We start from the raw sequence: 27887 nt of genomic DNA on the forward strand, positions 1-27887 counted from the left end.
ATGTCCACCTGGTACACTGGCAGGGCCTGAATCAAATCCAATGTCCACCTGGTACACTGGCAGGGTCTGAATCAACCCAATGTCCACCTGGTACACTGACAGGGTCTGAATCAAACCCAATGTCCACCTGGTACACTGGCAGGGTCTGAATCAACCCAATGTCCACCTGGTACACTGACAGGGTCTGAATCAAACCCAATGTCCACCTGGTACACTGGCAGGGTCTGAATCAAACCCAATGTCCACCTGGTACACTGGCAGGGTCTGAATCAAACCCAATGTCCACCTGGTACACTGACAGGGTCTGAATCAAACCCAATGTCCACCTGGTACACTGGCAGGGCCTGAATCAAACCCAATGTCCACCTGGTACACTGACAGGGTCTGAATCAAACCCAATGTCCACCTGGTACACTGACAGGGTCTGAATCAACCCAATGTCCACCTGGTACACTGACAGGGTCTGAATCAACCCAACGTCCACCTGGTACACTGACAGGGTCTGAATCAAACCCAATGTCCACCTGGTACACTGACAGGGTCTGAATCAACCCAATGTCCACCTGGTACACTGGCAGGGTCTGAATCAACCCAATGTCCACCTGGTACACTGACAGGGTCTGAATCAAACCCAATGTCCACCTGGTACACTGGCAGGGTCTGAATCAACCCAATGTCCACCTGGTACACTGACAGGGTCTGAATCAAACCAATGTTAAGGGGAGGGAAGATTGGTCAAGAGGGTGATGATTATTGTTGTTCTACTGCCTGATTGTTATGCAACAACACTGAGGATAACGACACTGAAATGTTTTATGAGATTAGAGTACACATTGGGTGGGATCTTAGACCCTTCCTCCATACAGAATCTCTCCAGGTCTTTGATTTATTTTGTCTGCGCTTATGGACTGCCCTGTTCAATTCAAACCACAGGTTTTCAATGGAGTTCAAGTCCGAAGACTGAGATGGCCATTGAAAATGTTGATTTTGTGCTCAATTAACCATTTCTTCGTGGATGTTGATGTGTCTTGCTGGAAGATCCACTTATGGCCAAGTTTCAGCCTCCTAGCAGAGAGGTAACCAGGTTTTGGGCTAAAATATCCTGGTAGTGGGTAAAGTTTATTTATTTATTTTATACAGTAATTTTTTCTCATCTTTATCAAGGGTATCAATAACTAGGTGCTTATTTTGATATGTAGTTATTTGACTGAATCAGAAATACAGATGTGGAGTAGATGTAGAGTTTGTTTAAAATTCTCATAAAAAAATCTTAACTAATCAAACAACACTTGTTGCTCTTTGTACGTGTTGATATAATATTAATATTTAATGGAGAGGAAAAAAACGTTTCCCAAAAACTGCTTTATAATATGATAATTCGATGAAGAATAAAAATACTTTTCCCTCCTCAACTGCGTTTCCTCCCTCCAGACAGCAGATGGCGATATGTGTCTTTCAGGCGATGTTTCTAGTGTGACGTATAATCTAGTGGACGGAACGCTTCTTCAGCAACTGCAGCCACCTCGGTAGCTCGCTAGCCGACAAAGTCTGAACATTCAAGTTCTTTAGACACTTTCCTGGTTTAACTGTAACTGTGATTTAAACATACTTATGTGGAAACAACTAGCTACCCCATTTAATGTAATATTTACGTTGTAAGTCAACTAGCTGGCTGGTTAAGTTAGCACTAGCCTAGCTAGCTAACATCCCCGACCATGCGCTCACTAAGCTACTCTCCTCCTGCTAAAGAAGAGGTCTGTTGGACTGAGAAAGAAGCTCTCGTGAAAGAGGAGGAGGAAGAGGAGGCTGTTTCAATACAAAAACAAGTAGAGGGTGAGGCTGTTACCGTGAAAAAAGAAGAGAAAGACGTTTCAGTGAAAGAAGAGGAAGACGCCTTCAGAGTGAAAGAGGAGGAGGATGTTACTGTGAAAGAAAAGGAGGAAGATGCAGTTTTTGGAGTGAAAGATGAAGAGGGGGAGATTACTGTCACATTAGAGGAGGACGAAGAAGAGAAGACTGGAGAACTGATTAACACTAGTAAATACAGTGAGTACTATCTAATAAAACAGGGACATTGATCTGATTAACACCAGTAAATACAGTGAGTACTATCTAATAAAACAGGGACATTGATCTGATTAACACCAGTAAATACAGTGATTACTATCTAATAAAACAGGGACATTGATCTGATTAACACCAGTAAATACAGTGAGTACTATCTTATAAAACAGGGACACAAACTCTGCAGTTGTTGAACTAATGTGTGATTTTTAAAAGGGCATTCTACACTTGAATATATTTTTGTACGGTATGAATTGTCCATGAAGTCCTCCAGGGATTTTTAAACTTTTCCTGTTGAAAAGTGATATATAAATACAGTAAAGTATAAACACACTAATGGGAAACAAATAAATGTTTTGAGCAAAATAGTGTTTTTTTTTAACAACTGCAAACTAGAAGGAGTGAGTGATGTCATAGTAAGGTCTCCAAGGAGTTGGCTTGATGGGAAGTCGTGATGTCATCCAATAGGAGACTGATATTCATGTGAATATTCATTATTCTTTTGAAAATCCTTCCTGTTCTGTCAAGTTGGTTGTTGATCATTGCTAGAAAGCCGTTTTCAAGTCTTGCATTGACTTTCAAGATGATTTAAGTCCAAACTGTAACTAGGCCACTCAGGAACATTCAATGTCATCTTGGTAAGCTCCTCCAGTGTAGATTTGGCCTTGTGGTTTAGGTTATTGTCCTGTTAGGACGTTTTTTTGTATTCAGATCTCTGAAATGCTCTCTACCTACGTAACATTTAGTGTCTCCTTATGTTACGCTGGCAAAACAGTTTTTATGGGCACAGAAATCCTAAATCATTTCAGTTTACTAAATCCAATGGTTCTAACCGAGAGTCACCTTAACTTTATTGACAACACCCAAATGGATACTGTCATTAACGCGGTTCTTCAATAATTACACATAATACTTAATACTGTAGCTGTTTAGTTACAGTCACATGTTCAACTATCATCAGCTGATCCAGGAAATCATTTTCTGAATGACAGTCACATGACAAACATCACGACATGCTACAACAACCAAAGTGCTTCTTCATTCATTACTCTGGTAAAGACAGTTATGCCGTGCTCCACGTTGGATCCAACATTCCTAACAAATTGATGTTTATAATGTGTTATTGTCTGCTTGATTTACTGTAGGGTCTCGTTAGTCTGTTTGGACACAGAGATACTTCACTCATAATGTGTAGAGAACTGTTCCTTGATGGATAGGCTATTGTACAACACACACAGATATTTTCCTATATTTGTTGTTAGGTGAAGTTATGGGTCCTACAGTAGGTCTATGTTATTGTTAGGTGAAGTTATGGGTCCTACAGTAGGTTTATGTTATTGTTAGGTGAAGTTATGGGTCCTACAGTAGGTCTATGTTATTGTTAGGTGAAGTTATGGGTCCTACAGTAGGTCTATGTTGTTGTTAGGTGAAGTTATGGGTCCTACAGTAGGTCTATGTTATTGTTAGGTGAAGTTTTGGGTCCTACAGTAGGTTTATGTTATTGTTAGGTGAAGTTATGGGTCCGACAGTAGGTCTATGTTATTGTTAGGTGAAGTTATGGGTCCTACAGTAGGTCTATGTTATTGTTAGGTGAAGTTATGGGTCCTACAGTAGGTCTATGTTATTGTTAGGTGAAGTTATGGGTCCTACAGTAGGTCTATGTTATTGTTAGGTGAAGTTATGGGTCCTACAGTAGGTCTATGTTATTGTTATGGGTCCTAGAGGACACTATGTGTGTCATGCAACAACAACCAAAGTGCTTCTTCGTTCATTACATAGGTATGATTGTTGTTAGGTGAAGTTATGGGCCAATTTGGCAAAGAGTGTACAAACCCTCATTGTCAGGCTGATGGAAAAGCCAAAGAGCATTTTACTGGTTGAAGTGTTTTTTAAGTATAAAGCAGTTGATTTGCGACAATAACACAAACATATTAAGCAGGACATTCAAACGAGCCTTACAATTATAATCCAAAGTAGTGTGAAATGAACTCATCATCAACCTGGAAATGGAGGTTACTCCCCTGAGTTTTCCCCCATTCACATTCAGAATACATTGTGAAAAACTAAAATCTTTGCTCACCATTTTTGCTCCAGGCAGATATACTACATCCATAACTAGTGGGTTCCTCATTACCAGATATACTACATCCATAACTAGTGGTTTCCTCATTAGCAGATATACTACATCCATAACTAGTGGTTTCCTCATTAGCAGATATACTACATCCATAACTAGTGGTTTCCTCATTACCAGATATACTACATCCATAACTAGTGGTTTCCTCATTACCAGATATACTACATCCATAACTAGCCGTTTCCTCATTACCAGATATACTACATCCATAACTAGTGGTTTCCTCATTACCAGATATACTACATCCATAACTAGTGGTTTCCTCATTACCAGATATACTACATCCATAACTAGTGGTTTCCTCATTAGCAGATATACTACATCCATAACTAGTGGTTTCCTCATTACCAGATATACTACATCTATAACTAGTGGTTTCCTCATTACCAGATATACTACATCCATAACTAGTGGTTTCCTCATTAGCAGATATACTACATCCATAACTAGTGGTTTCCTCATTAGCAGATATACTACATCCATAACTCGTGGTTTCCTCATTACCAGATATACTACATCCATAACTAGTGGTTTCCTCATTACCAGATATACTACATCCATAACTAGTAGTTTCCTCATTACCAGATATACTACATCCATAACTAGTGGTTTCCTCATTACCAGATATACTACATCCATAACTAGTGGTTTCCTCATGACCAGATATACTACATCCATAACTAGTGGTTTCTTCATTACCAGATATACTACATCCATAACTAGTGGTTTCCTCATTACCAGATATACTACATCCATAACTAGTGGTTTCCTCATTACCAGATATACTACATCCATAACTAGTGGTTTCCTCATTACCAGATATACTACATCCATAACTAGTGGTTTCCTCATTACCAGATATACTACATCCATAACTAGTGGTTTCCTCATTAGCAGATATACTACATCCATAACTAGTGGTTTCCTCATTACCAGATATACTACATCCATAACTAGTGGTTTCCTCATTACCAGATATACTACATCCATAACTAGTGGTTTCCTCATTACCAGATATACTACATCCATAACTAGCGGTTTCCTCATTAGCAGGGAGGAGTTTCTGCAACCAAATTGTGTCGCCCTTATAGTCCAAACACAGAAAGGGGCAGAATATTGGAGACCAAAAGTCGTCTGGCACACTGCTTAGAGGTTCAACAACATGAATAACTTATTTCTAGCCTACAATCATCGATGTTACTACTTATGTGAAAACAAGACAAAATATGACTATTCTTGCTCATTTTAAGACAATTGTCAAATCATTTTTACATTCATTACAGATGTCAATTGTTGTATAACATCATGGCTACGCTGTTGGCATCACCTTTTACAGTGGGTTACCGCTGTTGTGGGCCTTTAACCATCTGTCTGACTTTGTTGTTCACACAGGAGAGATACTTAACTACCGTGGATCCTCTGGGGAGTCTCAACAACATCATGATGCTGACGAGGCAGAGAAGAGTCTCTCCAGATCAGAACACCTCAAGAAACACCCGCAGACATCCACAGGGAAGAGAACTCACTGCTGCTCTGACTGTGGGAAGAGATTCACCTCATCAACAGGCATTAAAATTCATCAGAGAACACACACAGGAGAGAAACCATATAGCTGTGATCAATGTGGGAAGAGTTTTACTGAGTCTGGGGGTCTGATATTACACCAGAGAAGACACACAGGAGAGAAACCTTATAGCTGTGATCAATGTGGGAAGAGTTTTGGTCAATCTAGCAATCTGACAGTGCACCAGAGAACACACACAGGAGAGAAACCATATAGCTGTGATCAATGTGGGAAGAGTTTTGGTAAATCTAGCAATCTGACATCACACCAGAGAACACACACAGGAGAGAAATCATATAGCTGTGATCAGTGTGGGAAGAGTTTTACTGAGTCTGGGGGTCTGATATTACACCAGAGAAGACACACAGGAGAGAAACCTTATAGCTGTGATCAATGTGGGAAGAGTTTTGGTCAATCTAGCAATCTGACAGTGCACCAGAGAATACACACAGGAGAGAAATCCTATAGCTGTGATCAATGTGGGAAGAGTTTTGGTAGATCTGGCCAGCTGACAGTGCACCAGAGAATACACACAGGAGAGAAACCTTATAGCTGTGATCAATGTGGGAAGAGATTTGGTCAATCTGGCCATCTGACATCACACAAGAGAACACACACAGGAGAGAAATCTTATAGCTGTGATCAATGTGGGAAGAGTTTTGCTGATTCTGGCTCTCTGACTCAACACCAGAGAACACACACAGGAGAGAAACCTCATAGCTGTGACCAGAGATAATCTGATAAAAGATCTCTGATCAAATATCAGAAAATACATACATGAAGGAGTTGTTTCATGATATCAATGAATTAATGTCACAATGTAGAATGTTTTAACATTGTAGAAGGAGTATTTTAATAATGTCACAATGTAGAACCCTAAACGTTTGTCCCCTGTTCTATTGATTTCAACATTATATGGATATTAGCCTCAGAGGGAAAATCCAGGCTCTGAAATGGAAGAGTACTATTTACGTGATTTAACAAAAAGTGACTAACAAAAAAAGAGTTGTGTTACACTTACCATGTTGGTGACCCACTGGAATCAAAATGCAACACTTCAAAATGTAGCCAGCTGTTTTCTACCAGTTGTCCTCTAACCAGGGATGTACACATTATTCCCAGATTCTGTGTGGTTTTTGAGCTGTTAGTTTTAACAGGACGTGCAACTTCATCTCCCTCCTGTCACACAAATGATTTTAGCATGATATCGATGAATAAGTGTTGTGTTCCTTTGTTTAGCGACCCCTAAATTTAAATGCATCACTCCAAAATGTAGCTGACTGTCTTCTGCAGGTTGTCCTCTAACCAGTGAGGTAAAATATATCTCCCATTTCCATGTGTTTTTTTAGTTGTGTTAGTTTCAACAGCACGTACAACCTGATTTCCCCCCTAATCGATATCAGTGATTTATTGCTACTTGTCATAACAACAGTGTTTCTGGTGCTTGTGCAGTTTATAAGGTGCTTGTTTAATAAAAATACAAGTAATATGATTATTGTGGCAGATGTTTGTGTATATAGCACATGTTATGTTTAGGTTTTCAATACATCACAAACTGTTTCTGCTTATTGGTTATTGATTTGGACAGCCCACCAGACATTATTTCCTAAAGGACTTAATGATGAAATGCCTATGTATTTTATGTTGTGATTCTGAACTTGAATTATTTCCCTATTTAAGATAATTCTGATGCTTTTCGTACGATGTACCCAATGATTAATGAAAACTTGTCCTCATTGTGGTTTTATTTAATGCGTCTTATTTATACACTGTAGTGTTTGTGAAATGCTTGTTATGTTTCGTAGCACTTATTTATTTGTCCTTTGCCTCCAACCCCTTTCCATGCATGGAAAATATCCCACCTAGCAAAATGTAATTGAAAAGATGTTGAAAATAAGACTATGCCCAACATCCAATACACATTCAGTTTTAGTTGAAAGTGAAAGTTGAGAAGATGTCGTTTTTTTCATTGACTTGAAAACAACTTAAATTCAATGTCCTTGCAGCCTATACACATGGACTCAGTATAATAAATTGGTCTATAATCAATTGTATTAACAATCCTACATCACTCCAGCATTTATTGACAACATTCAAATTCTAATTGTCTTTATTCCACTACTGAAGAAGCATGACTCAAATCACCTCATATTTCAAACATTCAGCCTGACAAAAGATACGTGTTTTATTATTCCATGCCTCACCATTAAGTTAATTATTGCCAATACATATTAACAAAGGGGTGTACATTTGGTTTGATATTTCATATTTACAATTAATGTAACATTTAGTAATCAATGATTTATGCAACCAACTGACAATTTTTGGGTACAATTATATTGATGTAATATCAGGGATAATTTTATAATGTAATTTTATAATATCAGGGATCATTCTCAGATGTGCCAACCCAAATGTACTAGAGCATGACATTGGGGACTGGGCCCCGTTCCAACAACATGCCTATCTAGTGAACCCTGAAAAGAGAGAGAAGCTCCGCAGTGAGGTGGAAAGTTACTACGGATATTGCAGGAGTTTCCTCTTGAAATCAGACATGTCTGTGGTAAGGACAACTTGGTTGCTGATTGTCTCAAGGGTGGGCAGTTAAAAAGTTTAGTGTTTTGTGTTTAACCAGTGTGTTACCATGGATCACATATTATTTTGACACGTTTTTCCGTGTTGGAGATGAGTTTTATCTCTTATTCTTTTCTGTATGTTTTTGAAACTGCACTGTTGGTTAGGGGCTCGTAAGTCAGCATTTCACTGTTAGGTCTGTTGTATTCGGCGCAGTACAATTTGATTTGAGTTTTGTTATACGGCATGTTTTTCCGTATTTGAGATGATTTTTGTTTGGGCTCGTTCCAAGGGGACGAGAGTTCTAGAAGCTAGTGAGTTTTAGGAAGACGAGTGTTCTAGAAGCTAGTGAGTTTTAGGAAGACGAGTGTTCTAGAAGCTAGTGAGTTTTAGGAAGACAAGTGTTCTAGAAGCTACTGAGTTTTAGGAAGACGAGTGTTCTAGAAGCTAGTGAGTTTTAGGAAGACGAGTGTTCTAGAAGCTAGTGAGTTTTAGGAAGACGAGTGTTCTAGAAGCTAGTGAGTTTTAGGAAGACGAGAGTTCTAGAAGCTAGTGAGTTTTAGGAAGACGAGAGTTCTAGAAGCTAGTGAGTTTTAGGAAGACGAGAGTTCTAGAAGCTAGTGAGTTTTAGGAAGACGAGAGTTCTAGAAGCTAGTGAGTTTTAGGAAGACGAGAGTTCTAGAAGCTAGTGAGTTTTAGGAAGACGAGAGTTCTAGAAGCTAGTGACTTTTAGGATTCTATAGACAGAAAAAGGAGAAAAAAATAGTACGATTGTATATTATTATTTAGAAATACGTGTTTTTTCTTGTTTTTAATTGTTGACAGCCAGTAGACACCATGTTTATATTGGTGAAGGTGAATCATTGTAGTTGATTATAATGTGAAATGGAAGTTGTTTTCTGTTGATGGTGAGCAAACTTTTCCAACAAAAATATAGGATATATTTGTTGTCTTAAGGGGGAAGGTGTTACAGGCTTTGGTTTTTCCATTTATGTTTTGAGGTTGGACATTAGCACGTGGGAAAGGGGGATACCAAGTCAGTTGTACAACTGAATGCATTCAACTGAAATGTGTCTTGGGTGCACTGATTGGTGTCACCTCGTTAGTCAGTATGTGTTACACCTGTGCTGGCTTGTCCATCTCGTTAGTGGGAAGGTGTTTCACCTGAGCTGGTCCAGGTTCTATTTAAGAGTGTCTGGCCCAGTGCTCCAGTTGTCTTGATACATGTGGAGAGTCAACACCTTTAGTTGCTCCACCTTTTTGGTTTGCTTCCTGTCTTTAAGTTTGGTGTGGGTTTTTCTTTTGTTTTCCTCTTCTTGGGCAGATTTAGTGGGTCTCATGGTGGGTGTCTTTTAGGTCCCAGTTGTTGTTACTAGTCAACTTCCAGTGGACACCCCCATAGTGTCTTTCAGAGCCCCTCCTAAAAAACAAGTTATATTTTGGGTTGGATATTGCATCATATTGTTGATATTTTAATCAATGGCAATTCCTTACAATGCTCATTAGTCTTTCAGTTGTTAGTCTTCTGTTTTTTATCCTCATATTTGTGTACTAAATGTTTCGGATTATTTTCATAGTTTTTTCCTGTGAAGCCATTGTGTTGCATCCATGTCTGACATGTGCTGTATAAATAAAGCTTGATTTGATTTGAACACATTGTAAAACAAATTTACCCAATGACTGACCAATCAACAAACTATTGGTCCACCTTAGTATGAAAAACTGTATCAATCCCACTTTTCCAGCCTGCTGAAGGTGTGGTGGAGTGGTAAACACCACCCCCGGCTCTACCAGGGGCTTGAGGTGGTCTCCCACAGCTCTGCTTATGTCATGTTCTGTGGCCTTGCTGTTCCATTTATTGACTGTCCCTGCAACACAGAAACACATTTAGTCATATTATATAAAACACTCAAAGTAATGGATATGGAGCATCTATGGCCTCAGTTACACCTGGCACCTAAATGTGACTTCTGATCACTCCAAGCTGCATTAGGTTCAGATCTACCAGGATGGGCTTTTGACATAGTCTGGATGCAGTCCGGCCATTGAATATGCATAAGCAATGTAAAGATATGCTGGGAAAAGTACATTTTACACAAATGACCTTCATAAATCAAATGTTGTTGGTCACATACAGGTGTTCAGCAGATGTTATTGCGGGTGTAGCGAAATGCTTGTCCACAACAAATACCTAATACACACAAATCTAAGTAAAGGAATGGAATTAGGAATATATAAATATATGGATAAACAATGTCAGAGCAGCATAGACTGAGATACAGTTTATACATAGAGATGAGAAATGGAAGATATGTAAACATTATTAAAGGGACATAATTAAAGTGACTAGTGTTCCATTTATTAAAGTGGCCAATGATGTCAAGTCTATATGTAGGCTGCAGCCTCTCTGTGCTGTTTAACAGTCTGATGACCTTGAGATAGAAGCTGTTTTTCAGTCTTTCGGTCCCAGCTTTGATGCACCTGTACTGATATCGCCTTCTGAATGATAGCGGGTGAACAGGCAGTGGCTCAGGTGGCTCGGGTAATAACAAGAAACATGTATGTATGCCTAAGGGGAAATTCACTTTCATACAGCTTAAAGGGGTGAGAAATTACACCGATATCAGTGGACAATTTGCACTAATGTAAATAAATATAGATGATGGAACATATTCCCTTTTGCTGACGTGATGAACCACTAAGGGGACATAAATATTTACCATCTAAACCATGTGTGACCTCTCACCTCTCTGGCTGTAGAAGTGTTCTTCCTAACCAGTCCCTCAACAGCTCTCTGACTGAGCTTCACCCTCACTGGGTCTTCAGAGGAGAGGAAGGCTGAGGAGGGATGGAAGGATGAATGGATCAGTCAGTCAATAAAGTGTAGAGCTGCTGTCTATGCTGTCTGACAAAATCACTATTTTAGTAGTTCATTAAAGTAAATTAGGCTTTATGACTGCTGAATACCAACTGACTGGGCCCTGTTTACACCTCCACACAGGAATACACACTCAGAGCCTCCTGACTGGGCCCTGTTTACACCTCCACACAGGAATACACACTCAGAGCCTACTGACTGGGCCCTGTTTACACCTCCACACAGGAATACACACTCAGAGCCTCCTGACTGGGCCCTGTTTACACCTCCACACAGGAATACACACTCAGAGCCTCCTGACTGGGCCCTGTTTACACCTCCACACAGGAATACACACTCAGAGCCTCCTGACTGGGCCCTGTTTACACCTCCACACAGGAATACACACTCAGAGCCTCCTGACTGGGCCCTGTTTACACCTCCACACAGCAATACACACTCAGAGCCTCCTGACTGGGCCCTGTTTACACCTCCACACAGGAATACACACTCAGAGCCTACGAGGCTTTTCTAAAAACTCCACTTTGCGTGTTTCACTCACCTCTTTCTTTTTAAACTACGTTCGAAATGTGGTATCCACTCGGCTCGCTGCCTCTGGAGATGTACTGATGTATATACTATACTGATGGTATCCACTCGGCTCACTGCCTCTCAGATCAAAGGTGAGTCCATTTGCTCCGTTCATGAAGTGTGGTCTCCCTGAGATCCCAAGTTAGAGGGATCCCTGGTGCACCATTTACCCAGGTCACCAGGAGCGGTCACCAAGTCAAGATTCACATCCCCAAATGTGGTGATTAATTTCTTTAACATCAAATGAGGAGACAAACTTATCACACAAGTCAGAGTTATACTTAAACTAAATCTTTATTAACTTATTAATAAGGGAGCAGGTCAATACAACACGCAAATATAGGGTGAATCAATTGAGTGCTCTACGATAATGATGGCTGGTCGACGAATCACTCCCAGATGACTCGTTGAGAACCACGATACAAAAGTACAAAGGTATTTTAAAGCCAAGATTCAACCTACATGACCAACAACAGATGTATAGAACTGGTCACAAGCTTAAGATTTGTATGACAGTATCTGCTGTAAAAACAGTACTCTTTGTGTAGAGACCAGGGTCTGGCCCTGGGGTCATCTCTCCCTGGTACCATATATAACAGAAACATTAACTCATGTTCTGGAATGCAGTCTCTTTAGGTTTTATCACCCAAAAGACATTGTAAATCTCCTGTCAGTGTTTTCTCCCAGAGGCCCATCCTCAGTAGAACACACAGACACAATAGTTCTAAGAACCCTCTATTCTGTTGCATAAAACAACCATTTGATGCAATAAAAGTATTATAACATAATGTTGCAGTTTTGCTCTCAGTGTCCACTGAAAGTTGACTAGTAACAACAACTGGGAGCTAAAAGACACCCACCATGAGACCCACTAAATCTGCCCAAGAAGAGACAAACAAAAGAAAATCCCACACCAAACTTAAAGACAGGAAGTAAACCAAAAAGGTGGAGCAACTAAAGGTGTTGACTCTCCACATGTATCAAGACAACTGGAGCACTGGGCCAGACACTCTTAAATAGAACCTGGACCAGCTCAGGTGAAACACCTTCCCACTAACGAGATGGACAAGCCAGCACAGGTGTAACACATACTGACTAACGAGGTGACACCAATCAGTGCGTCCTACGTGCTAACGAGCTAGACGGGCTAACGAGCTAGACGGGCTAACGAGCTAGACCTGCTAACGAGCTAGACCTGCTAACGAGCTAGACGTGTCAGCATTTAAAAACAAGAAAAACACATTTCTAAATAATATATATATATACAATCGAAATATTTTTGATCCTTTTTCTTTATCCTTTTTCTTACTATAGAATCCTAAAACTCACTAGCTTCTAGAACTCTCGTCTTCCTAAAACTCACTAGCTTCTAGAACTCTCGTCTTCCTAAATCCCACTAGCTTCTAGAACTCTCGTCTTCCTAAAACTCACTAGCTTCTAGAACTCTCCTCTTCCTAAATCCCACTAGCTTCTAGAACTCTCATCCTCTTGGAACGAGCCCAAACAAAACTCATCTCCAACACGTAAAAACATGCAGTCATAATAAATTGTGATCCATGGCAACACACTGGCTAAACGCAAAACACAAATCTTTTTGACTGCCCACCTTTGAGACAATCAGAAACCAAGTTGTCCTTACCACGGACATGTCTGATTTCAAGAGGAAACTCCTGCAATATCCGTAGTAACTTTTCACCTCACTGCAGAGCTTCTCTCTCTTTTCAGGGTTCACTAGATAGGCATGTTGTTGGATCGGGGCCCAGTCCCCAATGTCATGCTCTAGTACATTTGGGTTGGCACATCTGAGAATGATTCCTGATATTCTAAAAGCAGGGCAACAATGTCAATGTAATTGTACCCAAAAATTATCAGTTGGTTGCATAAATAATTATGATTACTAAATGTTACATGAATATTAAACATGAAATATAAAACCCAAATGTACACCCCTTTGTTAATATGTATTAGCAATAATTCACTTAATGGTGAGGCATAAAATGTATCTTTTGTCAGGCTTAATGTTCGAAATATGAGGTGATTTGAGTCATGCTTCTTCAGTAGTGGAATAAAGACAATTAGTAGTTGAATGTTGTAAATAAATACTGGAGTGATGTAGGATTGTTCATATAATTGATTATTGTACTGTGACTATGTGTATAGGCTGTAAGTATGTTGAAATTAAATTGTTTTCTTTTCAACTTTCACTTTCAACTAAAACCAAACTTATATTGTATGTCGGGCAAAGTCTTATTTTCTACGATATTTTGCTAGGTGAGATATCCCCAATGTCACAGCTTAAACGTGTCCAAATCAGTAGTCCAAATGCAGAAACAGTTTGTGATAAATTGAAAACCTAAACATAAAATGTAATACATACACAAACATCTGTCACAATAATCATATTACTTGTATTATTTAAAACAAGCACCTTATAAAACTGTACAAGCACCAAAAACGCTGTTGTTTTGACAAGTAGCAATAAATCACTAATATCGATTAGGGGGGAAATCAGGTTGTACGTGCTGTTGAAACTAACACAACTAAAAAAACACATGGAATGGGAGATATATTTTACCTCACTGGTTAGAGGACAACCTGCAGAAGACAGTCAGCTACATTTTGGAGTGATGCATTTAAATGTAGGGGTCACTAAATAAAGGAACACAACACTTATTTGTCATCACTCATTAATATCATGTTGAAATCAATTGTACGACAGGAGGGAGATGAGGTTGCACGTCCTGTTAAAACTAACAGCTCAAAAATCACACGGAATCTGGGAATAATGTGTACATCCCTGGTTAGTGGACAACATGTAGAAAACAGCTCGCTACATTTTGAAGTGTTGCATTTTGATTCCAGTGGGTCACCAACGTGGTAAGTGTAACACAGCTCTTTTTGTGTTAGTACTTTTTGTTAAATCACATAAATAGTAACTCTTTCAATTCAGAGCCTGGATTTCCCCCTGAGGCTAATATCCATATCATGTTGAAATCAATAGAACAGGGGACAAACATTTAGGGTTCTACATTGTGACATCATTAAAATACTCCTACTACAATGTTAAAACATTCTACATTTTATTTCACTGATATCATGAAACAACTCCTTCATGAATTTTCTGATGTTTAATCAGAGATCTTTTATCAGAGTATCTCTTCCCACATTGATTACAGCTATGAGATTTCTCTCCTGTGTGTGTTCTCTGATGTGATACCAGGCTGTTTGACTGAGTAAAACTCTTCCCACATTCACCACAGCTATAAGATTTCTCTCCTGTGTGTGTTCTCTGATGTGATACCAGGTTGGTTGACTGAGTAAAAGTCTTCCCACATTGATTACAGCTATAAGATTTCTCTCCTGTGTGTATTCTCTGGTGTTTAGTCAGATAGAAAGATGTAGTAAAACTCTTCCCACATTGATCACAGCTATAAGGTTTCTCTCCTGTGTGTCTTCTCTGGTGCACTGTCAGCACTCCAGATCGACAAAAACTCTTCCCACATTGATCACAGCTATAAGATTTCTCTCCTGTGTGTTTTCTCTGGTGTAGTGTCAGAGTTCTAGTTGCAGCAAAACTCTTCCCACATTGATCACAGCTATAAGATTTCTCTCCTGTGTGTATTCTCTGGTGAGCTGTCAGCTCTCCAGATCGAGCAAAACTCTTCACACATTGACCACAGATATAAGATTTCTCTCCTGTGTGTGTTCTCTGATGTAGAGTCAGACTGGTAGATGCAGCAAACCTCTTCCCACATTGACCACAGCTATAAGGTTTCTCTCCTGTGTGTATTCTCTGGTGTTTCGTCAGACCACTAGAGTCAGTAAAACTCTCTGATGAATTTTAATGCCTGATGAGGTGAATCTCTTCCCACAGTCAGAGCAGCAGTGAGTTCTCTTCCCTGTGGATCTCTGCAGGTGTTTATTGAGGTGTTCTGATCTGGAGAGACTCTTCTCTGCCTCTTCAGCATCAAGAGGTTGTTGAGGCTCCCCAGAGGATCCACGATAGTCACGTCTCTCTCCTGTGTGAACAACAAAGTCAGACAGATGATTAAAGGCCCACAACAGCGGTAATCCACTGTAAAAGGTGATGCCTACAGCGGAGCCATGATGTCTGACAACAATTGACGTCTGTAATGAATGTTACAATTATTTGAAATTTGCCTTAAAATGAGCAATAATAGTCATATTTTGTCTTGTTTTCACATTAGTAGTAACATCGATGATTGTAGGCTAGAAATAAGTTATTCATGTTGTTGAAACTCTAAGCAGTGTGCCAGACGAATTTTGGTCTCCAATATAGGCCCCTTTCTGTGTTTGCTAAAATTGTGGCACGAGGGCAATTTGATTGCAGAAACTCCTCCCTGCTAATGAGGAAACCGATAGTTATGGATGTACTATATCGGCCTGGAGCAAAAATGGTGAGCAAAGATTTTAGTTTTTCACAATGTATTCTGAATATTATCTTTGCTACTTCCAGACACAAATGAGACTCTGACCATTTTACTCGCCCTAGCAGAGCTGTTAGGCAGTTTTCATGTTATCCAGGGTGACTGTAACTGTGCTGCTGGAAAACATTTATTTACGGTTTTTGTTGCCTACGTTTACTGACACCTGGACATATTGAATGGGTGTTGAGCGCTAGTAAATTCATTATTCTGCTCTCTGGTACTCAGACGAGAGTGCTCTGAAATCAGAGTAGATAGTCAATCAGAGTGAATTTATGAAAGCACCCGAATGTCCATTGAGAAAGCACAACGACTATACCATTTAGCTAAGCTAAGAATGACGGGAATAATCAAGTCAATAAACGTTGGGTAGTTAGTTAGATAGAATATAGTTCATATACTGGCAAGTTTGATGTATAAGTAGCCAACTAACGTTAGGTAGCTAGTTAACATACCGGTACATACTGCTGTAATAACATGCTAGCAAATAGTCAGCCAAAATGACGTGTAAAGTAACTTATTTGAAAAGTAATTATTTTATTACATTGCTCAACATTTTGTTAACATTTGTCATAATTAGTTAAAGCAATGAATTTGTATCGGCTCTCGTTGGACTTCGGCTACATATTTTCTGCAATTTTCTTCAAATCTGAAAACGATGTGAAGCCACGCCCATTTCCTGAAGAATTGCATTATGGGCCCTAACGTACTGCGTGTTTACGTCATATTATGGCGAATTTAGTACGACATCCGGGAGGTTTTGGCATACTAACTATATCATACTATGACCAATAAGCACACTATATACTCAATTAACATCACAAATAGTACGGTTAGTATGAGTATTCTAACACAGCTAATGACTTATCAACAGCTCTAACAATTTGACCCCCACAGGAAAATCTACACTGGCAGTTATAGAAAGACCCATTTACTATATAACCATTGATTCTTGAAGAATATAACTTAGAAATGCCTGAAATGTTTCAACTGTATTACCCCATCAGAAACCAAAACATAAGCTTGAAAAACGCCACTGTTTGTAAACAAGCACTGTATAGCCTTGAAATCTGGTTAAAACTATAATTTTGACCTTATGGCCAGCCAGTCCTTGTATTCAGAGTGTAGTGAATTCAGGGGGTAGTCCTGAGCTGAACTCAAACCTGGGTCCAGCGACTGTCAAGTCAACAGCTTATAACTGTTACGCCAAGATGTCTGAACTTCTTGACGAGGTCGCTAGGTGTTGGGTTACGGTTGCTACAATAGCTTTCTCTATGAATTTCAGAGTGGTTACATTTCTCCAGCCCCCATCCCTCAGCTGCTTACCAAACCAAGCCTCTGGGCAGCCATTTTGTTACTGTTTTAAAACTAGGTTGTCCCTTTAAACAAGCCACACAATCAACCAATTAATCTGCAGTTCAAACAATAACAAAGCTGTAATTCCACCACTGATTTGGTAATAAGATGATGATGGGGCTGGAGAAATGTAACTACTCTCAAATTCATAGACGGACCTATGGATGCAAGGACTGACCATCCATGATATCAACATAGTTTTAACCATGTTTTGAGTGTGTGTTTACAGTGTTTGTTTATCATTTAAATTGTTTCTAAACATTGGAGTATAAAAAGCTTATTTGGGGTTCTGATGGGGTACAACAGTTGAACTAAGCTCATGAGGCATGTGTTATATTCTTCAAGACTCAATGGCCATAAATAACTAATTTAAAAGTAACAATATGGATGTAGCTATTGAATATTTCCCCTCTAACACCACACATCAGTTCAACAACAACATCATCTTTATCAGGAGGAGAGTAGCTTAGTGAACTCATGGTCGGAGATGTTAGCTAGCTAGGCTAATGCTAACTTAACCAGCCCGCTAGCTGAATAATAACAACAACACCGTAAATATGAAATTAAATCTGATAACTAACTAGACGACAGAAGTGGGTTTAAAACACAGTGGCTAATATACACTAACGCGTCTAAAGAGCTTTATCGGTTCGGCTATTTTGTCTAGCAAGCTACCGTGGTGTCTGACTAACTGTTGTTGCTGTTGAAAGAAGCGTTCCGTCCACTACATTATACGTCACACCAACAGCATTACCTTAAATTCCCACACCGCCATCTGCTGACTGGAGTGGGTAACGCAATTGAGTAAAATGTTTATTTTAATTTTCAGACAAAAGGTTAAAGTATAGGAAGCATTCATTTTTACTCGCTAGTGTAACAACACAGTGTGGTTAAAGACGTAGTAAGCTAGTTGTAGTCACGATATGGTTCCCTATAAGTACAAACAGTTATGTTTTTGCGTTGTTACATATTTCTTGACTTATTTCCGGATATCTTCTAAACTACCCACAATGCACTATGTGCTACAGAGTTTGTATGCTAGCTCGGTATTTAGCTCCAGCTTGTAAACGTCAGCCACACCTCATGCTTTCATATACTGTGTGGTTGTGATATCTAGTGGGAACGCATTAGCACGGTAGACTCTGCTGCCTTGTTGTCAGTAGGGATGTTACTTTTGATACCGGAGCTACGACGCCTGCGTCCAAATCGCTAAGCAGTAAACTTCAAAGCAGTGTACCGATGCCTGTATCACTTTATCAGCAGCACGTCATCAATGGCGTCTGAAGCTTCATTTCATCAAACAACCACCTGATTGGTTTGGTATTGGGCTTGAAGATCCCACCCAATGTGTTCTCTAATCTCATAAAACATTTCAGTGTCTTTATTCTCCCAAGGGGAAGGTGCTGGAGTATTGAAAACATGGGTGGCAATAATTCAGACCCCTACCTTTTGAGAATTACATGTTAAACTAAATATCTTTCTCTGAGCTATTGTATTAGTATAAAATCATTTCCCTGTATTTTTGACACAATATAGCTCAGTATTTGAATTTTTTTTATAGAGTCGTTTTTGCTCATCTTTATCAAGAGTGTCAACAATTTTGTCCCCCACTGTACCTCCATACTGCTGCTACATGGTGTAACAATACATCATGTAGATGTATATAATGAACAGACTAGGTCCATACTGCTCCTACATGGTGTAACAATACATCATGTAGATGTATATAATGAACAGACTAGGTCTATACTGCTCCTACATGGTGTAACAATACATCATGTAGATGTATATAATGAACAGACTAGGTCCATACTGCTCCTACATGGTGTAACAATACATCATGTAGATGTATATAATGAACAGACTAGGTCTATACTGCTCCTACATGGTGTAACAATACATCATGTGGGGCTTTAAGGCGATGCTAGTGTGACGTATAATGTAGTGGACGGAACGCTTCTTTCAACAGCAGCAACAGGGAATTTGTAGATCAGTCAATCGGCAGTCGCTTGCAATGTCGAACAAGCCATTCCTCCATACAGAATCTCTCCAGGTCCTTGATTTATTTAGTCTGTCTTATGGACTGCCCTGATCAATTCAAACCACAGGTTTTCAATGGAGTTCAAGTCCGAAGACTGAGATGGCCATTGAAAATGTTGATTTTGTGCCCAATTAACCATTTCTTCATGGATGTTGATGTGTCTTGCTGGAAGATCCACTTATGGCCAAGTTTCAGCCTCCTAGCAGAGAGGTAACCAGGTTTTGGGCTAAAATATCCTGGTAGTGGGTAAAGTTTATTTATTTATTTTATACAGTAATTTTTGCTCGTCTTTATCAAGGGTATCAATAACTAGGTGCTTATTTTGATATCTAGTTATTTGACCGAATCAGAAATACAGATGTGGAGTAGATGTAGAGTTTGTTTTAAATTCTCAGAAAAAAATCTGAACTAATCAAACAACACTTGTTGCTCTTTGTACGTGTTGATATAATATTCATATTTAATAGAGAGAAAAAAACGTTTCCCTAAACTGCTTTATAATATTATAATTCAATGAAAGAATAAAAATAGTTTTCCCTCCTCAACTGCGTTTCCTCCCTCCAGACAGCAGATGGCGATATGTGTCTTTCAGGCGATGTTTCTAGTGTGACGTATAATCTAGTGGACGGAACGCTTCTTCAACAACTGCAGCCACCTCGGTAGCTCGCTAGCCGACAAAGTCGGAACATTCAAGTTCTTTAGACAATTTCGTGGTTTAATCGCCACTGTGATTTAAACATAGTACTCCATTTTATGTAATATTTACGTTGTAAGTCAACTAGCTGTCTGGTCAAGTTAGCACTAGTCGCTAATGCTAACTAGCTATTATCCCCGACCATAAGTTCACTAAGCTACTCTCCTCCTGATAAAGAAGAGGAGGTCTGCTGGACGGAGAAAGAAGCTCTGGTGAAAGAGGAGGAAGAGGAGGCTGTTACAATACAAAAACAAGTAGAGGGTGAGGCTGTTACAGTGAAAGAAGAAGAGAAAGACGTTTCAGTGAAAGAAGAGGAAGCGTTCAGAGTGAAAGAAGATGAAGACGTTTTTGGAATGAAGGATGAAGAGGGGGAGATTACTGTCACATTAGAGGAGGACGAAGAAGAGAAGACTGGAGAACTGATTAACACCAGTAAATACAGTGAGTACTATCTAATAAAACAGGGACATTGATCTGATTAACACCAGTAAATACAGTGAGTACTATCTAATAAAACAGGGACATTGATCTGATTAACACAAGTAAATACAGTGAGTACTATCTAATAAAACAGGGACATTGATCTGATTAACACCAGTAAATACAGTGAGGACTATCTAATAAAACAGGGACATTGATCTGATTAACACCAGTAAATACAGTGAGTACTATCTAATAAAACAGGGACATTGATCTGATTAACACCAGTAAATACAGTGAGTACTATCTAATAAAACAGGGACATTGATCTGATTAACACCAGTAAATACAGTGAGTACTATCTAATAAAACAGGGACATTGATCTGATTAACACCAGTAAATACAGTGAGTACTATCTAATAAAACAGGGACATTGATCTGATTAACACCAGTAAATACAGTGAGTACTATCTAATAAAACAGGGACATTGATCTGATTAACACCAGTAAATACAGTGAGTACTATCTAATAAAACAGGGACATTGATCTGATTAACACCAGTAAATACAGTGAGTACTATCTAATAAAACAGGGACATTGATCTGATTAACACCAGTAAATACAGTGAGTACTATCTTATAAAACAGGGACACAAACTCTGCAGTTGTTGAACTAATGTGTGATTTTAAAAGGGCATTCTACACTTGAATATGTTTTTGTACTGTCGGAATTGTTCATGACGTCCTTTCCTGTTGAAAAGTGATATATAAATACAGTAAAGTATAAACACACTAATGGGAAACAAATAAATGTTTTGAGCAAAATAGTGTTTTTTTAACAACTGCAAACTAGAAGGAGTGAGTGATGTCATAGTAAGGCCTTCAAGGAGTTGGCTTGATGGGAAGTCGTGATGTCATCCAATAGGAGACTGATCTTCATGTGAATATTCATTATTCTTTTTAAAATCCTTCCTGTTCTGTCAAGTTGGTTGTTGATCATTGCTAGAAAGCCGTTTTCAAGTCTTGCATTGACTTTCAAGATGATTTAAGTCCAAACTGTAACTAGGTCACTCAGGAACATTCAATGTCATCTTGGTAAGCTCCTCCAGTGTAGATTTGGCCTTGTGGTTTAGGTTATTGTCCTGTTAGGACAGTTTTTTGTATTCAGATTTCTGAAATGCTCTCTACCTATGTAACATTTAGTGTTTCCTTATGTTACGCTGGGAAAACAGTTTTCATGGGCACAGAAATCCTAAATCATTTCAGTTTACTAAATCCAATGGTTCTAACCGAGAGTCACCTTAACTTTATTGACAACACCCAAATGGATACTGTCATTAACGTGGTTCTTCAATAATTACACATAATTCTTAATACTGTAGCTGTTTAGTTACAGTCACATGTTCAACTATCATCAGCTGATCCACGAAATCATTTTCTGAATGACAGTCACATGACAAACATCACGACATGCTACAACAACCAAAGTGCTTCTTCATTCATTACTCTGGTAAAGACAGTTATGCTGTGCTGCACATTGGATCCAACATCCCTAACAAATTCATGTTTATAATGTGTTATTGTCTGCTTGATTTACAGTGGGGTCTCGTTAGTCTGTCTGGACACAGAGATACTTAGCTCATAATGTGTAGAGAACTGTTCCTTGATGGATAGGCTATTGTTCAACACACAGAGCTATTTTCCTTTATTCAGGACATTTAGAATGACAACACATTACAGAATAGCCTAGTGGGATTATTCACAAAATTATCTGGTGATCAGGTTATGAAACGTCACGACAGACATTTTAGTGTCCATGTTTCACCTGAAATATTAAATGATTTATAGTCCTACGTCTATGTTGTTGTTAGATAAAGTTATGGGTCCTACAGTAGGTCTATGTTATTGTTAGGTGAAGTTATGGGTCCTACAGTAGGTCTATGTTATTGTTAGGTGAAGTTATGGGTCCTACAGTAGGTCTATGTTATTGTTAGGTGAAGTTATGGGTCCTACAGTAGGTCTATGTTATTGTTAGGTGAAGTTATGGGTCCTACAGTAGGTCTATGTTATTGTTAGGTGAAGTTATGGGCCAATTTGTTAAACACTTAGTGTACAAAGCCTCATTGTCAGGCTGATGTTAAAGCTAGCCAAAGAGCATTTTACTGGTTGAAGTGTTTTTTAAGTGTAAAGCAGTTGATTTGCGACAATAACACAAACATATTAAGCAGGAGGTTCAAACGAGCTTTACAATTATAATCCAAAAGTAATGTGAAATGCACTCATATGCAACCTGTAAATGGAGGCTATTTTTGCTGTCAGCCTATGAGAACTCTCCTGAGTTTTCCCCCACAGTGCTGAATTAGTGAATAGACAGAACTTAATGTGAGTTTACTTGAGTAGCACTCCTGATCTTGTCCTGATAGTGCGCTGTAATATTCATAATACATTGTGAAAAACGATCATCTTCGCTCACCATTTTTGCTCCAGGCAGATATACTACATCCATAACTAGTGGTTTCCTCATTACCAGATATACTACATCCATAACTAGTGGTTTCCTCATTACCAGATATACTACATCCACAACTAGTGGTTTCCTCATTACCAGATATACTACATCCATAACTAGTGGTTTCCTCATTAGCAGATATACTACATCCATAACTAGTGGTTCTCATTACCAGATATACTACATCCATAACTAGTGGTTTCCTCATTAGCAGATATACTACATCCATAACTAGTGGTTTCCTCATTACCAGATATACTACATCCATAACTAGTGGTTTCCACATTACCAGATATACTACATCCATAACTAGTGGTTATTTACCAGATATACTACATCCATAACTAGTGGTTTCCTCATTACCAGATATACTACATCCATAACTAGTGGTTTCCTCGTTACCAGATATACTACATCCATAACTAGTGGTTTCGTCATTACCAGATATACTACATCCATAACTAGCGGTTTCCTCATTACCAGATATACTACATCCATAACTAGTGGTTTCCTCATTACCAGATATACTACATCCATAACTAGTGGTTTCCTCATTACCAGATATACTACATCCATAACTAGTGGTTTCCTCATTACCAGATATACTACATCCATAACTAGTGGTTTCCTCATTACCAGATATACTACATCCATAACTAGTGGTTTCCTCATTACCAGATATACTACATCCATAACTAGTGGTTTCCTCATTAGCAGATATACTACATCCATAACTAGTGGTTTCCTCATTACCAGATATACTACATCCATAACTAGTGGTTTCCTCATTACCAGATATACTACATCCATAACTAGTGGTTTCCTCATTACCAGATATACTACATCCATAACTAGTGGTTTCCTCATTACCAGATATACTACATCCATAACTAGCGGTTTCCTCATTACCAGATATACTACATCCATAACTAGTGGTTTCCTCATTACCAGATATACTACATCCATAACTAGTGGTTTCCTCATTACCAGATATACTACATCTATAACTAGTGGTTTCCTCATTACCAGATATACTACATCCATAACTAGTGGTTTCCTCATTAGCAGATATACTACATCCATAACTAGTGGTTTCCTCATTAGCAGATATACTACATCCATAACTAGTGGTTTCCTCATTACCAGATATACTACATCCATAACTAGTGGTTTCCTCATTACCAGATATACTACATCCATAACTAGTGGTTTCCTCATTACCAGATATACTACATCCATAACTAGTGGTTTCCTCATTACCAGATATACTACATCCATAACTAGTGGTTTCCTCATGACCAGATATACTACATCCATAACTAGTTGTTTCCTCATTACCAGATATACTACATCCATAACTAGTGGTTTCCTCATTACCAGATATACTACATCCATAACTAGTGGTTTCCTTATTAGCAGGGAGGAGTTTCTGCAACCAAATTGTGTCGCCCTTATAGTCCAAACACAGAAAGGGGCAGAATATTGGAGACCAAAAGTCGTCTGGCACACTGCTTAGAGGTTCAACAACATGAATAACTTATTTCTAGCCTACAATCATCGATGTTACTACTTATGTGAAAACAAGACAAAATATGACTATTCTTGCTCATTTTAAGACAATTGTCAAATCATTTTTACATTCATTACAGATGTCAATTGTTGTACAACATCATGGCTACGCTGTTGGCATCACCTTTTACAGTGGATTTCTGCTGTTGTGGGCCTTTAATCATCTGTCTAACTTTGTTGTTCACACAGGAGAGAGACGGGACTATCGTGGGTCCTCTGGGGAGCCTCAACAACCTCATGATGCTGAAGAGGCAGAGAAGAGTCTCTCCAGATCAGAACACCTCAATAAACACCTGCAGAGATCCACAGGGAAGAGAACTCACTGCTGCTCTGACTGTGGGAAGAGTTTTGTTAATTCTGGGAAGCTGACTGTACACAGGAGAATACACACAGGAGAGAAACCCTATTGCTGTGATCAATGTGGGAAGAGTTTTACAAGATCTAGCGAACTGACATTACACCAGAGAATACACACAGGAGAGAAACCTTTTAGCTGTGATCAATGTGGGAAGAGTTTTTCTGCATCTAGCAATCTGACTCTACACCAGAGAATACACACAGGAGAGAAACCTTATAGCTGTGATCAATGTGGGAAGAGTTTTACAGGATCTGGCAATCTGACAAGACACCAGAGAATACACACAGGAGAGAAATCTTATAGCTGTGATCAATGTGGGAAGAGTTTTACAGGATCTGGCCAGCTGACTTTACACCAGAGAACACACACAGGAGAGAAACCTTATAGCTGTGATCAATGTGGGAAGAGTTTTACAGGATCTGGCAATCTGACAAGACACCAGAGAATACACACAGGAGAGAAATCGTATAGCTGTGATCAATGTGGGAAGAGTTTTACAGGATCTGGCCAGCTGACTTTACACCAGAGAACACACACAGGAGAGAAATCTTATAGCTGTGATCAATGTGGGAAGAATTTTGTTCATTCTGGGAGTCTGACTGTACACAGGAGAATACACACAGGGGAGAAGCCTTATACATGTGATCAGTGTGGGAAGACTTTTGTTCGATCTGACCAGCTGACATTACACCAGAGAACACACACAGGTGAGAAACCTTATAGCTGTGGTCAATGTGGGAAGACATTTGTTCAATCTCGCCAGCTGACATTACACCAGAGAACTCACACAGGAGAGAAACCTTTTAGCTGTGATCAATGTGGGAAGAGTTTTGCTGCATCTAGCAATCTGACTCTACACCAGAGAATACACACAGGAGAGAAACCCTATTGCTGTGATCAATGTGGGAAGAGTTTTACAAGATCTAGCGAACTGATGTTACACCAGAGAATACACACAGGAGAGAAAGCTTTTAGCTGTGATCAATGTGGGAAGAGTTTTGGTCAATTTGGGCAGCTGACTGTGCACCAGAGAACACACACAGGAGAGAAATCTTATAGCTGTGATCAATGTGGGAAGAGTTTTTCAGGATCTGGCCAGCTGACTTTACACCAGAGAACACACACAGGAGAGAAACCTTATAGCTGTGATCAATGTGGGAAGAATTTTGTTCATTCTGGGAGTCTGACTGTACACAGGAGAATACACACAGGGGAGAAGCCTTATACATGTGATCAGTGTGGGAAGACTTTTGTTAGATCTGACCAGCTGACATTACACCAGAGAACACACACAGGTGAGAAACCTTATAGCTGTGATCAATGTGGGAAGAGTTTTGCTGCATCTCGCAATCTGACTGTACACAAGAGAACACACACAGGAAAGAAACCTCTTAGCTCTGACCAGAGATAATCTGATAAAAGATCTCTGATCAAATATCAGAAAATACATGGAGTTGTTTCATGATATCAATAAATTAATTTCACAATGTAGAATGTTAACACATTGTAGTAGGACAATGTAGAACCCTAAACGTTTGCCCCTTCATCAACATGATATGGATATTAGCCTCAGGCTCTGAAAGGGTCGTTACACTTACCACGTTGGTGACCCACTTGAATCAAAATGCAACACTTCAAATGTATCTGTATCTGGCTGTTTTCTACAAATTGTCCTCTAACCAGGGATGTACACATTATTCCCAGATTCCGTGTGGTTTTTGAGCTGTTAGTTTAACAGGATGTGCAACCTCATCTCCCTCCTGTCACACAAATGATTTTAGCGATGAGTTATGACAAATAAGTGTTGTGTTCCTTTGTTTAGTGACCCCTACATTTAAATGCATCACTCCCAAATGTAGCAGACTGTCTTCTGCAGGTTGTCCTCTAATCAGTGAGGTAAAATATATCTCCCATTTCCATGTGTTTGTTTAGTTGTGTTAGTTTCAACATCACGTTCAACCTGATTTCCCCCCTAATCGATATCAGTGATTTATTGCTACTTGTCAAAACAAGTGTTTCTGGTGCTTGTACAGTTTATAAGGTGCTTGTTTAATAAAAATACAAGTAATATGATTATTGTGGCAGATGTTTGTGTATATAGCACATGTTATGTTTAGGTTTTCAATACATCACAAACTGTTTCTGCTTATTGGTTATTGATTTGGACAGCCCACCAGACATTATTTCCTAAAGGACTTAATGATGAAATGCCTATGTATTTTATGTTGTGATTCTGAACTTGAATTATTTCCCTATTTAAGATAATTCTGATGCTTTTCGTACGATGTACCCAATGATTAATGAAAACTTGTCCTCATTGTGGTTTTATTTAATGCGTCTTATTTATACACTGTAGTGTTTGTGAAATGCTTGTTATGTTTCGTAGCACTTATTTATTTGTCCTTTGCCTCCAACCCCTTTCCATGCATGGAAAATATCCCACCTAGCAAAATGTAATTGAAAAGATGTTGAAAATAAGACTATGCCCAACATCCAATACACATTCAGTTTTAGTTGAAAGTGAAAGTTGAGAAGATGTCGTTTTTTTCATTGACTTGAAAACAACTTAAATTCAATGTCCTTGCAGCCTATACACATGGACTCAGTATAATAAATTGGTCTATAATCAATTGTATTAACAATCCTACATCACTCCAGCATTTATTGACAACATTCAAATTCTAATTGTCTTTATTCCACTACTGAA

General features: G+C 39.0%; 1 protein-coding gene and 1 long non-coding RNA gene across 2 annotated transcripts in view; one reads left to right on the forward strand and one right to left on the reverse strand.

Moving 5' to 3' along the window:
- On the forward strand, nt 1–27810 carry LOC145877354 (uncharacterized). Its single transcript, XM_082972670.1, has 3 exons — nt 1–19; nt 5594–6495; nt 25158–27810. Exons 1-3 carry the CDS (start codon nt 1–3, stop codon nt 26589–26591), a joined length of 2355 nt encoding a protein of 784 aa, XP_082828796.1. The 3' UTR covers nt 26592–27810.
- Nucleotides 1–27887, reverse strand: part of LOC145877365 (uncharacterized) — a 446358-nt gene that overhangs the window by 232724 nt on the left and 185747 nt on the right. The window lies entirely within an intron of this gene.

The sequence above is a fragment of the Salmo salar genome, unplaced genomic scaffold, assembly GCF_965601325.2.
Source record: "Salmo salar unplaced genomic scaffold, fSalSal1 ptg000974l, whole genome shotgun sequence".
NCBI classification, from domain to species: domain Eukaryota; kingdom Metazoa; phylum Chordata; class Actinopteri; order Salmoniformes; family Salmonidae; genus Salmo; species Salmo salar.

Coding starts and splice junctions, on each gene's coding strand:
- LOC145877354 (XM_082972670.1), top strand. Junction 6,496..25,157: donor AACCTCATAGCTGTGACCAG/AGATAATCTGAT, acceptor TGCTGCTCTGAC/TGTGGGAAGAGTTTTGTTAA.